The 15,653-nt window shown below is 41.2% G+C and overlaps 1 protein-coding gene across 2 annotated transcripts in view; it reads left to right on the forward strand.

Annotated features, from left to right (window-relative positions):
• The window catches only part of LOC104247770 (pentatricopeptide repeat-containing protein At2g20710, mitochondrial), a 34,451-nt gene that overhangs the window by 18,152 nt on the left and 646 nt on the right, over positions 1 to 15,653 (forward strand). Inside the window, exon 2 of one of the 2 annotated variants that reach the window (XM_070150664.1) lies at positions 14,401 to 15,569. In XM_070150664.1, coding sequence (XP_070006765.1) covers positions 14,401 to 15,569 — 1,169 coding nt within the window. Of the gene's footprint in view, positions 1 to 14,342; positions 15,570 to 15,653 lie in introns of both variants that reach the window. The other variant, XM_070150665.1, reaches the window with a different exon arrangement.

The raw sequence follows: 15,653 nt of genomic DNA on the forward strand, positions 1-15,653 counted from the left end.
GGGAGAGGGAAGCGAGGCTTAGCGAGCTTTATAAGGCCGACCACTACATAAGCCGCTGGCGGAGAAAGCTCGAAGAGCTTCCCTTCATTCATTACTAAGCCAAGGTCCCAGGTCTCCGAGTCAGCCCGCGCTTTTTCGAAGAATCCTGCACCCATGGGCATACGGCCTGGCAGGCCTTCCCTTTCCGCCGGAGCTTCATGGGCGTTGCCCCGTTCCCCAATCAGATGTTTGGATGTGAGCTATACTCCGCGAGGAGCCAAACGGGCGTATGGCCTTGCCATTTGACCTCTTTTCCCGTGTGACTAGGAATGCTCAGTGACAACCTCTCAATTGTCACCGCCTGACCTCTCTTGCTACCACGGTAGCACCTAGTGTGGTCAGCACCAATCGTGTTCGGGCAACGAAGCTTACACTCATTCACATTGGTTCATCCTGCTATGCCCTGGGCCTTTTGCTCTTCTAACGTAAAAGGTGGCCGGCCATTTGCTTATTCTCGAATGGTTTAGTAACCCGCTCTTGTAGCTCTTGTTCCTATGTTATGAAGCTAGGATTCCTCTTGTTCTTCTCTTGAGCTTGTAAAGGAGCCTCAACCTTGGTATCGACGAATCACCAGTCTTTCATTTAGGGTATTATCCGCTGGAGATCTGGTGTTGTAGTTTATTGTTAGCTGGGCCTAGGAGCCAACCCCGAAGCCAAGGTCGAACGCAAGCCCGAAGCGAACCCAAGCTTAAGGAGCTCTGAGCCCCAAGCCAGCACTTGCTACTCTCTGACTTTGATCGACTTGCCCGCACAGCGTCTTTTTTGAGAGAAGAGGTCAAGGGGCTAAGTGACTCTCGAAAGTCGTCTTTTGTATCGCGTCAAGAGAAATGACATAGATAAGATCATTGCTTAAAGAGTTTCATTGTCGAATTGATCTCGAAATTGGATCCCAATAGTTGCTGCTGCCCAAAGGTGCTTTATGAAAGCCGGTCCACAGCAGTGAAAGTACGATTGATTCCGTCGATCGAACGAAAACTGCTTCTTGCTTTTTTTTCCTCTCTAGTAAGAAAGTCCCTTACTTCGGCTAGTAAGGATTTTCATTTTAGGTAAGCAAGCTGCAGCGCGAGTACCCTTTTTTTTACTTTTGCTGCAATAGAGGAGATTTCCATTGGACTAGTTAAAAGACTTAGATAACACACCGGGTTTACATAAGAAAAAGTTCACGTAGAGAAAAGAGATTAGACTAGTCATTGCACTAGTAGCGTCTACGAGCCTCCCGCTTCGGTACCATCTCCTTTTTTACCAGCCGAGCTGCCCTGTCAACCCTTTGCGGCGCTTGCTTCCTAGCTAGAACTCACACAGCGCAAACATAAATGAGAACTAAGCATAGTCTGACTCCCTAGCGCACAGAGCAAGAGTAAGCTACTTCACTCGAGAAGAAGAAATAGGCTAACGATCGGCTCAGATAAGGATGCCTCCTCTCTTTCCAAGCTAGCTCCGATGCAACTGCTATCGAATTAGCTCTTGGGGATATCATAGGTAAGAAGGAAGCCAATGCTGGAGGAAGTGAATCAATCATAAGAGGTTGTTAAAAAAGGTCTGTTGCTTGCCCGAGTAGGGGAAGGAGCTATTCATAGGGTCGATTCCTGGTTCACCACTCATTCCCGAGCCCGAGAAAGCACCTCGTTTTAGGTTAGCTGTACTTACTTGTCGTGTACCAGCACGTTTTCGTAGACGGATTTGAGGGCATTTAGCTAGCCTATATCTCCATCTCCGCTCTTCTTGCTCCACCAATAAGCTCCCGTAGCAATAGTAGCCCCTGTGTTAGCATCTTAGGAAGCCGTGATATGATAAACATAAGCATCTCCGTCCATGTGAGGCCGGCGATATGGATGAAATGTATACCCGTCCGTGGTAGGAATCGATCCAAGGGCTACTTTCAGGCTCTACTAAGAGAATTCTGAATTCCCGGCTCTTAGTCATCGCTCTGTGAAGGAGTGGGCGAATAAAGATCCGGCAAAGGCAGAGCTAGCGCACGGGAGGTGACACCAACCACACTCCTGGCTAGGCGCACTCTCGTCGATCCACCACAAAGGTTAACGACGTATTCGACCGAGTTTGGAAGAAAAGAAAGGGGCAGCACATTATCCATGTGCAAATGGAGATGCGGTCCGGTTCGAGCATATCCTCTCCATATCTCGCCAGATTCTTCGATTGCATACCTATCAGCAGTAGGAGATCCTGTTCCCACTCGAGAGCTTGTAGTTGCGGATCTGGAAGATCTCTAAGGTGGAGTTGATCCCACGGACGCAGAGAGCGTCAGAGCCGATTCACTAAGTCAATTAGCCAGTTAAAGAACCTCCCCATCAGTGGAAACTCTTTATCCAGTCGATGAAGATCCCGAAACGGAGTCCCTAGTTCACAAGCCTGTTCCATAGCTAGCCCGGGTTGAACCATACTCCGTGGAAGCACACTCCCCGTGCTACCGAGTTTTGAGCAGACTACGGATCCATTCGACGATCTTTTTGATAATATATGTGAACAAATAATAGCTATAGTCCAACCATTTCCCGAATTTCAAGGGTGGGATTTGTATTTTTTGGACGAAGTTATTTCATTGTCCCTTTTTTCCCTGATGGATGAATATTATTTTTCCATTGAATGCCTCCAAGGCATATACTTAGATTTAATCACCAATGGTGCTTCTTCAGCCTTTTTAACCTTTTTTCTTAATTATTGAATTGAAGTTATATAAAAAATGAACTGACAAAGCGTCTGTTCACGGAGGTTGTTGTAGTTTTCGTAGTTGTGAGAAAGAAGCGGGTTTTCATGTGAATTGTCATGTTTTCTGCCCATATTATTGTATCTTTCCAGACATGTTGCCTTCAATAGAAAAAGTCTTTCTATCCATGCATCTAAACATCTTGTAGGTTCTTAATTATAGTTGCAATTTTTTTAAAACAAAATATAGAAATGTGTGTTATCCTGGATGCCACTTGAGAGTTCATGAGTAGACCTTAACCCAACTAGTATACCTATTCAAACATACCAAATATGAAGGAAGGTATCTTGGTTTTGGTAAATTCAAAATGGCACATTTGTGTTGAGACAAAATATTATTGCTTATGGGCATACTACATGTGAAACCTCAGTAAGATTACCACGTATGGCATATCGACATGCCATAAAAATAAAGTGGAAAACGTGTGTGCATAAGTTTGTTAATAAAATGTGTTGCTACTCTAAAAAGTTTAACATTATATGTTGATATATAGGGAAATAAAGAGGTGGGTCTTTGACATCAGTAGGTTCTCAACCTGCCAACATAAACATATATAGCATTCTCTGCATGTAAGCAGATTTTGTTTTGTAGAATGTATGGTATCTCTATTTCTTACATATATTTGCCGATGGGTTAAGTTATATTGCATGGGTTTTCTATCTGATACTTATATGAGGACCATATGGAGATTTTCTCAGCATTCAAAATGATACTTATTTACATCTATATAAATAATAAATAGTCTTTTTGATATCGAGACATACAAAGTCATGCATATCAATGTACCACTAGCATTGAATACAAATATCTATCCATTAATCCATATAGAACAATCTATGCTTTTTTTTCATAAATAGTGTGCATCTTAACAATTACTATTGTTATTAAAAAAATATATTGTGAATGTTTTCTTTTGTTAGAATAGTTATGTAAATAGTAGTAAATATCCTTAATCCGATATGTATTAGGAGTAGGACATGTTATATATATATATAGGGCTCATTGTATCATGTTTAACATAAGAGAATAATATCAATAATATTTTCTCCCGTGCCTTCTCACATGGTATCAGAGCAACCGTGAGAAATGTATAGCTGTGCATAAATTCCAGCGACTCCGGGAAGAGAAAACAGTCAACCGGAAGCCCTTTTTTTCCAGTAAAAATAGGTATGTCTGCAAGAATCATACTATCCGTCAGTGTTGTGCAAAAAACCAACACCACCGGAAAGTAGATCAGAGCTCGACGACCAACCCATTAAAAAATCTCCGGCAGAAAAGGCTGCACGCGCCCCCACGCACCACCAGAAGAATTTCTCCGGCAATCCGATGTGAGGCACTTTTCGGGCACTTTTTGACGAAATTCCTTCAGAGTAGTTGGATCGCCCTCAAATTCCGAGCCTACCCATAATTTTATTTTTTAATTCCGACCACTTTGAGTTTTTCTAGCGACTACACTGATTTTTTCCGGCAACTACAGTAATTTTCCGGCAAAAATAGTGTTTCCTTCATCTGTTTCAGCGAGTTTTCAGTTGATTCTTTTTGTTATTTGGTGATAATTTTATAGGCCTCACTTCAATCCAACGATGTCTTTAGGAGTCGATGCCTTCGGGTCTAAAAACCCGGGTTCTGGCAGTTCCGGTGTTATGATTACCTCAGAACCTTTAATGGGAAGTTCAAACTACTTAGTTTGGGCTTCATCTGTCGAGTTGTGGTGTAAAGGTCAAGGTGTTCAAGATCATCTAATCACAAAGTCTAGTAAAGGAGATGAAAAGGCCAAAGCACTTTGGGAGAAGATCGGTGCTCAATGATGCAGTATTCTTTGGCGATCTATTGTTTCCAAGTTAATGCCCTTGTTTTGTCCATTCCAGACATGTTATTTGGTTTGGGAAAAGGCTCACACTTTATACACTAATGACATATCTCGTTTCTATGATGTGATATCGCGGATGACAAATTTAAAGAAACATGAATTAGATATGTCTACTTACTTGGGACAAGTACAGGCAGTCATGGAGGAATTTGAGAAGTTGATGCCAGTTTCTGCGAGTGTAGCAAAGCAGCAAGAGCAGCGACAAAAGATGTTTCTAGTTCTTACTCTTGCTGGGCTTCCTAATGATCTTGACTCAGTATGCGATCAGATTTTGGCTAGTCCGACTGTCCCCACAGTTGATGAATTATTTTCTCGATTACTTCGCCTTGCTGCAGCACCAAGTCACCCAGTGATCTTATCACAAACACTTGACTCATCTGTTCTCACATCCTAGGCAGTGGGCAATCGAGCATCTCATACTATGGAGAATAGACGAGGAGGAGGTCGTTTTGGAAGATCTAGACCCAAGTGCTCTTATTGTCATAAACTTGGACACACTCGTGACGTATGCTATTCTTTACATGGTCAACCACCCAAAAATGCTTATGTTGCTCAGACCGAGGATACATGTAACCAGGGATTTTCTTTATCTGAAGGGGAGTATAATGAGTTCCTTCAATATCGAGCAAGTAAGCAGACATCTCCACAAGTAGCCTTTGTTGCTCAAACTGATACTTCTGTTGCTGGTAATTCTTTTGCTTGTGTTTCCCAGTTTAGTACTCTTGGACAATGGGTTGTGGACTCAGCCGCTTCTGATCATATTTCTGGTAATAAATCCCTTTTGTCAAATATTGCGTTTTCACAATCTCTTCCCACTGTTACTTTAGCCAATGGGTCTCAAACTAAAGCAAAAGGAGTTGGACAAGCGAATCCCCTACCCTCTGTCACTCTAGATTCCGTTCTTTATGTCCCTACCTGTCCTTTTAATCTTGCATTTGTTAGTCGTTTGACTCGTGCCCTCCATTACAACAACAACTACCCAGTAAAATCCCACAAAGTGGGGTCTTGGGAGGGTAATGTGTATGCAGACCTTACCTCTACCCTGATAGGGCATAGAAGCTGTTTCCGATAGACCCTCGGCTCAGAAAAAGAAAAAGAGAAGGAGACAATTCATTAGTAACTCCAGTAGAAACCATAATAGTAACATAAGCATAACAACCAAAAGATAAATGACATGCAATAACAGTAACCAGTAACTAAGGCCCGTGGCTAAGATAAATAGTAAGGATAGTGTGGATTCAACATAAACTGCAAGCTATCTAAGATCAATCCTAATCCAACCCCGCCTCACCCCCGGTATGAAGTACGCAAAGCTCTACTACCCCCTAACCTACAACCCTAATGCTTGACCTCCAAACCTTCCTATCAAGGGCCATGTCCTCAGAAATCTGCAGTCGTACCATGTCCTGCCTGATCACCTCTCCCCATTGTGGCATATATTTTATTGATGATTCTTTTATTATGCAGGACCACAGTACGGGACAGACGATTGGAACAGGACTTGAATCAGAAGGTCTTTACTACCTTGACTCACTCACTTCCTCCAAGGCATGTCTAGTTACAGATCCTCCAGACCTAATTCACAGACGTTTAGGACATCCAAGCTTATCCAAGCTTCAGAAGATGGTGCCTAGTTTGCCTAGTTTATCTACATTAGAGTGTGAGTCATGTTAGCTCGGGAAACATACCCGAGCCTCCTTTCCTCATAGTATTGAGAGTCATGCAGAGTCTATTTTTTCTTTAGTTCATTATGATATATGGGGTCCTAGTAGAGTCAGTTCAATCTTGGGATTTCGATATTTTGTTAGTTTCATTGATGATCATTCAAGATGTACTTGGATTTTCTTAACGAAAGATCGTTCTGAGTTGTTTTCTATATTCCAGAATTTTTGTGCTGAAATTAAAAATCAATTTGGTGTTTCTATTCGCACTTTTCGCAGTGATAATGCCTTAGAATATTTATCCTCTCAATTTTAGCAGTTTATGACTTCTCAAGGAATTATTAATCAGACGTCTTGTCCTTATATCCCTCGGCAAAATGGGGTTGCAGAGAGAAAGAATAGGCAATTTATTGAGACTGCTCGCACACTTCTCATTGAATCTCATGTTCCGTTGAGTTTTTGGGGCGATGTAGTTCTCACAACTTGTTATTTGGTTAATCGGATGCCTTCATCTCCCATCCAGAATCAGATTTCGTATGCAATATTGTTTCCCCAGTCACCCTTATACTTTGTTCCCTCTCGTGTTTTTGGGAGCATGTCACGCCCCAACCTCGGGAGGCGCAACCGGCGTTCAATCGAGCGAACCCAACTAAGCAAGTCTTATCATACACTTCCTACCCACCTCGATATGAATAAAGAAACCATAGTTTTGTTTATCCATTTAGACGGGGAAAGACAACACATTCTACATTGATAGTTCATTTTAAACACCACATTAAACCGTAGATGAGTTAGTTTCCAAGATCCCCGTAGAGTTACAATTTATAGGCAACATAAGTTTAGAATTACAACATGGTTTGTAGACCCATCCAACCCCTGTACATAACCCACACATGTCTACGGAGCCTCTAGGATACAAAAGATGAGTTTGACAACGCCGGCAACAAGGCCCCGGCTATACCTCAAAAGTGAACGTCCACAACACCAAGATATACAATATAGCCCCTTGAAGGAGAAAGGGGCTCACCAAGATCTTGAGAAAAGGGATGCTTCGCTACACACGACCGACACTATCCGCTATGGAGCCACCAATATTCATTTAAAAAAAATGTAGCGCTCCCGGCAAAAGGGACATTAATGCCATCGAATAGCACTAGTATGTATAACTAAACACCATCAAATTAGAAAGAACTTTCATACACAAATAAGGAAATCACAGGTATCACTCCAAAGCTTTAAACGATCACAACATTATCAACATGAAAGAATTACACAACCTTCACATCATGTTTCCATAGCCTTTAGTTGGGCATTTCATATTGTTCCACATCATTCACGTTACCACCACTATCTTGAGCGGAGTCCGATCTCGACCCGATCGGCTAGGCCATTTCCCGGAGACGTTACCAATATTCTATTGACACTTTCCAGTTTCAATCATCAATGCATAACCGCCATGTGTATATGTCATGGCGTCCGATCACGGCCTGATCGGCTAGGCCGCCTTACCGAGGCGTTACCATTTTCCATTATTCATCTCACTCCAATCTTTGGTTACACATGTATTAGTTTACTGGCACTTGGGGTCACAATTTTTACATTCCACAATTCACGTTTCACATTGTTCCCATTTTCAACATTAGGTTTGTAATTCAAGAGAGTATGACACACAAGAGCAAACAAGGTTGTAGGCGTAGACGAGACTTCATGTAAATGGCACAACAACGCACTTCAATTTCAATCTAAGGTCTAAGCATTTCAATACATGATTCATAGTCCTTGCACCTTTTCAAATTATCAAGAATAGCACGTTGATCAATTTGAGACACAATTTCCACGCATATAAGGTTGCAACACCAAGTCAAGTGAAATAGCAATCAATACAACAATTCAATTTAATCTTACCGTACTCACACAACCAACGATGAAGCTCAATTTCTAAAAGACGAGGTTTTAGCCATACATACCTCAATAAAGCTTTCCTTATTCCTTACAAAATTTCGGAACTTTTAGCACTTCGATCTATTGTGTAAAAATTACAAATTAAACCGAGAATTAGAGACGAGATTGAGATTCTAACTTGTTTTGAGCATACTATCAAACACTAAAGGTGCATTGTGATCTTAGGCCCTTTTGAGAGAAATTTCTATCATTTTATACCCCAATTGCTTTCTTTTTAGTTCACTGCTAGAAATTTATTCTTATACCCATGAATTACTTCACTAGTGATCCCTTATTGCTAAGCATAGGAATAAGAGCTCAGGTAATGAAGTCTTACCTCTTGGGATGAAGATTTAGGTACCCTCACTTGATTATCATCAAAGATTTGGCAAGGTTTCATGGAGTAATTTGATGGGAAGCACTTCCCTCTCTAAGACCCCCCCTCTCTCTCTAAAAGTATCAGAAAATATGCTCAAAATGAGCTATAACACCGAATATATCGATAAGGGGTCGGGTTTAAAATTTAGAAAATTGGAGCCCCGAGTCAGGTTTGCGATCGCATTTGCGATCGCAAAGTGGAAATGCGGCCCGCAGAATGGACCGCAAAAGTGCTCCCAAAAATTGAACATCCTGTCTGGGTATGCGGTAGAAATGCGGTCCGCATACCCGTTCTGGGGTCGCATAATGCACTGCAGAACTGCTCCTTACAAAATCCTAAGGAAATTATGCGACGACTATGCGGTCCGCATATCGGTTATGTGATCGCATAATAGACCGCATATTTAACCTCAAAGTTGACTAACACATTGACTCATTTTGCGGTGACTATGCCCCCTATGCGGTCCACATACCTGATATGCGACCGCATTCTCGACTGCAAAATCGCATTTCTCTGGAAAACATTATTTTTTGACTTTTTAATGCATTGTTCAATCCAAAGGGGTCCGAACCGCGGCTCGCAAGCTCACCGCGAAGAATTTTTATGAATCCTAACACATGCTCCTAACTTGGCACCACGGGATTCGGGGTTCTGAGTAGGAAATTCACGGGGCCTTACAGAGCACTTGTTTCGTTCATAACTTAGCTCCTGGGAAAGATAAGTTAGTTCCTCGTGCTCTCAAGTGTGTCTTCCTTGGTTATTCTCGTGTTCAGAAGGGATATCGTTGTTACTCACCTGATCTTCGTAAGTACTTTATGTCCTCTAACATCATATTTTTTGAGTCTAAACCTTTCTTTACCTCTTCTGACCATTCTGGCCACCTTGATATATCTGAGGTCTTACTTATACCGACCTTTAAGGAGTCTACTATAGCTCCTCCTTCACCTTCCGCCACAGAAGTTTTACCCATTCCAACCGTTGGGGAGTCTAGTGTGGCTCCTCCTAGACTCTCCGCCACAGGAACACCACTCTTGACATATCATCGTCGTCCGCACCCAACATCAGGCCCAGCTGATTCACGTCTTGCACCTGACCCTGCTCCTACTGCGGACTTGTCTCTTCCTAGTACACCGATTGCACTTCGGAAAGGTATACGGACCACTCTTAATCCTAATCCCCATTATGTCGGTTTAAGTTATCATCGTTTGTTATCACCCTATTATGCTTTTCTATCTTCTTTGTCCTCTGTTTTCATCCCTAAGTCTACAGGTGAAGCATTGTCTCATCCATGATGGCGACAGACTATGATTGACGAGATGTATGCTTTACATACGAGTGGTACTTGGGAGCTCGTCCCTCTTCCTTCAGGTAACTCTACTGTTGGTTGTCGTTGGGTGTATGCAGTCAAGGTTGGTCCGGATGGTAAGGTTGATTGTCTTAAGGCTCGTCTTGTTGCCAAGGGATATACTCAGATATTTGGGCTCGATTACAGTGATACCTTCTCTCCCGTGGCTAAGATAGCATCCGTTCGCCTTTTTTTATCCATGGCTGTTGTTCGCCATTGGCCCCTCTATCAGCTGGACATTAAGAATGTTTTTTTGCACGGTGACAATGAAGTTTACATGGAGTAACCACCTGGGTTTGTTGCTCATGGGGAGTTTTGTGGCCTTGTATGTCGCTTGCGCTGGTCACTTTATAGTCTAAAGCAGTCTCCTCGAGCCTGGTTTGGTAAGCTCAGCACAGTTATCCAGGAATTTGGCATGACTCAGAGTGAAGCTGATCACTCTATATTCTATCGGCATTCTGTTTCGAGTCTCTGTATTTATCTGGTGGTCTATGTTGACGACATTGTTATTACCGGCAATGACCAAGGCGGTATTACTAAATTGAAGCAACATCTCTTTCAACACTTTCAGACTAAGGATCTAGGCAAACTAAAATATTTTCTGGGTATTGAGGTCGCTCAGTCTAGCTCAGGTATTGTAATCTCACAACGGAAGTATGCCTTAAATATTCTTGAGGAGACAGGAATGACAGGTTGTAGACCTGTTGACACTCCGATGGATCCGAATTCTAAACTTCTGCCAGGACAGGGGAGCCTCTTAGCGATCCTGCAAGATATAGGCGGTTGGTTGGTAAATTAAATTACCTTATAGGGACAAGACCTGATATTTCCTTTCCTGTGAGTGTAGTGAGCCAGTTTATGGATTCTCCGTGTGATAGTCATTGGGATGCAGTTTTTCGCATTCTTCAGTATATAAAATCAACTCCAGGCAAAGGTTTATTGCTTGAGGATCGAGGCCATGAGCAGATCGTTGGATACTCAGATGCTGATTGGGCAGGATTACCTTCTGATAAACATTCTACTTCTGGATATTGTGTCTTAGTAGGAGAAAATTTGGTATGTTGGAAGAGCAAGAAACAGAATGTGGTTGCTCGATCATAGATGCAGACAGAGAGATTGAAGACAGTAATTCACAAACTGGTTGACACTCAACAAATGACTTTTATCAAAGGTAGGCAGATCATGGATGCAGCCCTAATAGCAAACGAATGTGTTGATTCCAGGGTTAAAAGTAAGATTCCTAGGATCCTTGGCAAACTAGATATCGAGACGGCATATGACCACATAAATTGGAACTATTTGCTGAAAATTCTGAAGAATATGGGCTTTGGAAGGAAGTGGATCAAATGGATAGGATTCTGCATCAGCACTGTTAAGTTTTCCATTTTAGTTAATGGTTCTCCAGAGCGTTTCTTTTCTTCACAGAGAGGGCTAAGGCAAGGAGACCCTCTGTCCTCTTTCCTTTTTATAATTGTAATGGAAGGTCTGAATAGTATGATTAAGAAGGCAAACCAGGAGAGGTTGATAAGGGGTTTCAAGGCAGTGAATAATGTCAGTAGCAATCTAGAGATTACTCATCTGCTTTATGCGGACGATTCTTTAGTGTTCTGTGATGCTAAAGAAGAGCAAGTTAGACATCTGAGGTTGATCTTATCTGTCTTTGAAGCTGTCTCAGGGTTACATGTCAACTGGATTAAGTCACAGGTGTACACAGTTAATGAGGTCATCAACATTCAAAGATTGGCAGGGGTGCTGGGCTGTCAAGTGGGAAATCTCCCAACAACATATTTGGGGATGCCCTTGGGAGCAAAAAATAGATCCCAAGAGTTATGGAATGAGGTGTGAAAAGAAACTTGCTATATGGAAAGGAAATTATCTTTCTCTGGGAGGAAGGATTACTTAGTCAATAGTGTGCTCGCTCTTCCTGCTTACATGATGTCTCTTTTCCCAATTCCCGTAAAAGTTGAGAAAAGAGTGGATGCTTTAAGGAGGAAATTCATATGTCAAGGGAAAAAGGAGAAGAAGGCCTACAATTTGGTAAAATGGAGCACTTTGCTAAAAAGCAAGAGGGATGGAGGTTTGGGAATCAGAAATTTGAGACAACATAACAAGAGTTTACTTATGAAGTGGCTATGGAGGTTTTCCCTGGAGGATCAAGCTTTATGGAGGAAGGTTATCTGTGAAAAATATGGGGCAGATGGAAGGTGGTGTACAACAGGAGCTTTTGGACCCTATGGTGTAAGTGTATGGAAGTCAATTAGAAATTTATGGCTAGGATTTATCAGCAATGTTAGTATCAAAAGTGGGGAATGGCAATAAAACTTCTTTCTGGAATGATGATTGGATTGGTAATGGACCTCTTAAAGAGGTTTTTCCAGATTTGTTCACTATAGTGCATCAGCCACAAGCTACTGTGGCTGAGGTATGGAGTACGAGGGGTGAGAAGGTTCCTCAATGACTGGGAGGTTACGAGAGTCATTGAATTCTATAAATTGTTGGATGGCTTAAGGGCATCACAGAAGAAGAGGACAGACTTATATGGGAAAGAAACCACGAAGGAGTATATACTGTAAAGTCAGCATATGGAACCCTGAATAGCTCTGGTCACATGAACAATGGGACATGGCACTGGAAGCACATCTGGAAGGTGAAAATCCCTTTTAAAGTGGCTTGCTTTTGTTGGCTTGTAGTCAAAGAGGCAGTTCTAACTCATGACAGTTTAATGAGGAGAGGAATGCTTATGTGTTCCAAATGTTTTTTGTGTGGAAAAGAGACTGAAACAAACAACCACCTCTTTTTACATTGCAAAGTAACTAGTAGGCTGTGGTATCTTTTCATGGGTATGAAAGGTGTGAAATGGGCAATACCTAGGACAACTGCAGAAATGTTAGCTTGCTAGAATGACCCAGGTATTCTACTGAGCCAGAAGCATTGGTGGAGGTTGATCCCAGCATGTATTTGGTGGACAATTTGGTTGGAGAGAAATTCAAGATGTTTTGAAGATAGAGCTAACACTGAACAGAAGATCAAGACGAATTGTATATTTTTGTTTCACTTTTGGTGTAAAGAAGCTCTGGTGGAGGATGTAGAGTCTATAGTGGATATTATTGGGTCTTTGTAACTACCACAAGTCTGGGTTTGCATTTTTGCTTTTTTTCGAGAGTATTGTAACTATCTTTAACATTTAGCATAATCTTTATGCTAAAGGTTTTTCTACTTATTTATAAAACTTGTTATCTTCTCAAAAAAAAAAGAATGTGGTTGCTCGGTCTAGTGCAAAAGCAGAATATTGAGCAATGGCTATGGCGACATGTGAGCTAATTTGGATCAAACAGTTACTCAAAGAGTTAAAATTTGGTGAGATTAGTTAGATGGGACTTGTGTATGATAATCAAGCTGCTCTTCATATTGCGTCAAATCCAGTGTTCCATGAGAGAACTAAACACATTGAGATTGACTGTCATATTGTCAGAGAAAAGATACTCTCGGGAGATATTGCTATAAAGTTTGTGAAGTCGAATGATCAGCTTGCAGATATTTTCACCAAGTCCCTCATTGGTCCTCGTATTAACTACATTTGTAACAAGCTCGGTACATATGATTTATATGCACCACCTTGAGGGGGAGTGTTAGAATAGTTATGTAAATAGTAGTAAATAACCTTAATCCCATATGTATTAGGAGTAGGACATGTTATATATATATAGTGCTCATTGTATCATGTTTAACATAAGAGAATAATATCAATAATACTTTCTCCCGTGCCTTCTCACATCTTTGTTTGAACAAAATACAAACACATTTTAATCAATTTGAACTTTAAGCTAAGAAGAGTGATGAGCTCTTGTAGAGTTGCTGTACTTATTTTGATATGATGATGATATGAGTTGAGCTTAAAGAAAGAAGTGAAGATTGATATCGCTGCCTCCAACTTGTTTGGGATTGAGGCATAGTTGTTGTTGTAAAAGTCAGTCCTAAAAGAGTCCTCTCTTTCCCTACTTTTCCTTTGTATTCTTCTTCGGAAAAAAATGAGCATTTGATTCAATTAGTTTACCAGGTCTGGAAGTGGATTTCAAAACTATACATGAATTAAACTATTATCCTCCATAAAACCTGACTTTTCTTTTTCTTTTTCTGATTATGATCAACTCCTCTCTACAACTTGACTTCGTAACAGATACCTCGTAACTAGCATATTCAATCCTTATATAAATATTTCAACTGAATCAGTTTAGTGCTGATTTAACTAGAGAAATCCCTATATTCACCCACATCAAGTTTGTATTAATCAGCCCTATTTTTGTTTAAACCACTACCTTTTGGGGAACCAAGGAAGACCAGATTGCATATTTTACTTTTTTTCTTTCTTTGTGACTTGTGGATAGGTTCAATTTACCAAATGGCTCTAGTGGATGCTTGATTTCTGCTCTTATACCATCGCAGATTTATGAGTGGATTACCAAGTCCAAGCATTTTGATGTATTGTCTGGAGATGTTGCAGTCCAACTGGATTTGGTATCAAAAGCCCATGGTGTGAAAGCCGCAGAGAAGTATTTCGCTAGCATTCCAGATAATTTAAGAACCTACCAGGTATATGGCGCTCTCTTGAACGTCTATGCTGATGCAAAATGCTTAAAAAAAGCAGAAGATACCATGCAAAAGCTGAAGGAGTTGGGCTATGCTAACACCGTGGCGTACAATGTCCTGATGTCCCTTTATGCTAAAATGGGAGATCTTGATAAGCTCAACTCACTTATGCTAGAGATGGAAGACAAGGGAATATTTGGTAACACGATTACCTACAATATCCTCTTAAATGCATATGCATCTGTTCCAGATGTTGAGGAGATGAAGAAGCTTCTGATGAAAATGGAAGCTGATCCACTGGTGACTGATTGGAGTCCTTATACAGTTGCTGCCAAGGGATACCTGAAAGCTGGTGATATAGAAAAGGCTTCCGCGGCATTGAAGTATTGCGAGCACAAAATCAGGGGGAAAAGGGCAACGCTTGCTGTTGACATACTTCTTACTCTCTATACTAGCATGGGAAAGAAAGAAGATGTGTATCGTGTATGGGATAAATACAAGAGAAGAACTAAGAATAACAATTCAAGCTATCATTGTATGATAAGTGGACTAGAAAAGTTGGGTGATCTTGATGGCGCAGAGAAGATATTTGCCATGTGGGAAGCAAACAGGGTACACTTTGACGTGAATATTCCAAATTTGCTGATAACTGCTTACTGCAAAAAGGGTCATATGGAAAAGGCTATATCACTCATAGATAAACTCTTGGAGAGTGGGAAGCAGCCTAATGGGAGCACATGGAATCGTCTAGCACTCGGTTATTGTGTACAGAACGAGATGGAGAAGGCAGTCGAGACGATGAAGAAAGCAATCTTGGCTAGTCGGCCAGGGTGGAAACCGCACTTCCATAGTTTCGCTTCCTGTGTGAAGTACTTGCAATCAAAAGGAGATACTCAAAGAGAAAGAGAGCTTAAAGATTTACTTAGGGTGCGAGGTCTCTTCCCGGAGGAATTTGAGAGGGGTCTGAAAAAGTATATTGAAATTGGAAATCGTATGTCTGAGGCACTTGATGAAACAAACCTTGAGTAGGAAAATCTCTACTTTGCCGAATTATTTAATTCTAAAGTTTTTTTTTGGTTAAATTGCTAATAAAAACTTTTTTTAATTAA

Source organism: Nicotiana sylvestris, chromosome 7 (genome assembly GCF_000393655.2).
Source record: "Nicotiana sylvestris chromosome 7, ASM39365v2, whole genome shotgun sequence".
In the NCBI taxonomy this organism is placed as follows: Eukaryota; Viridiplantae; Streptophyta; class Magnoliopsida; order Solanales; family Solanaceae; genus Nicotiana; species Nicotiana sylvestris.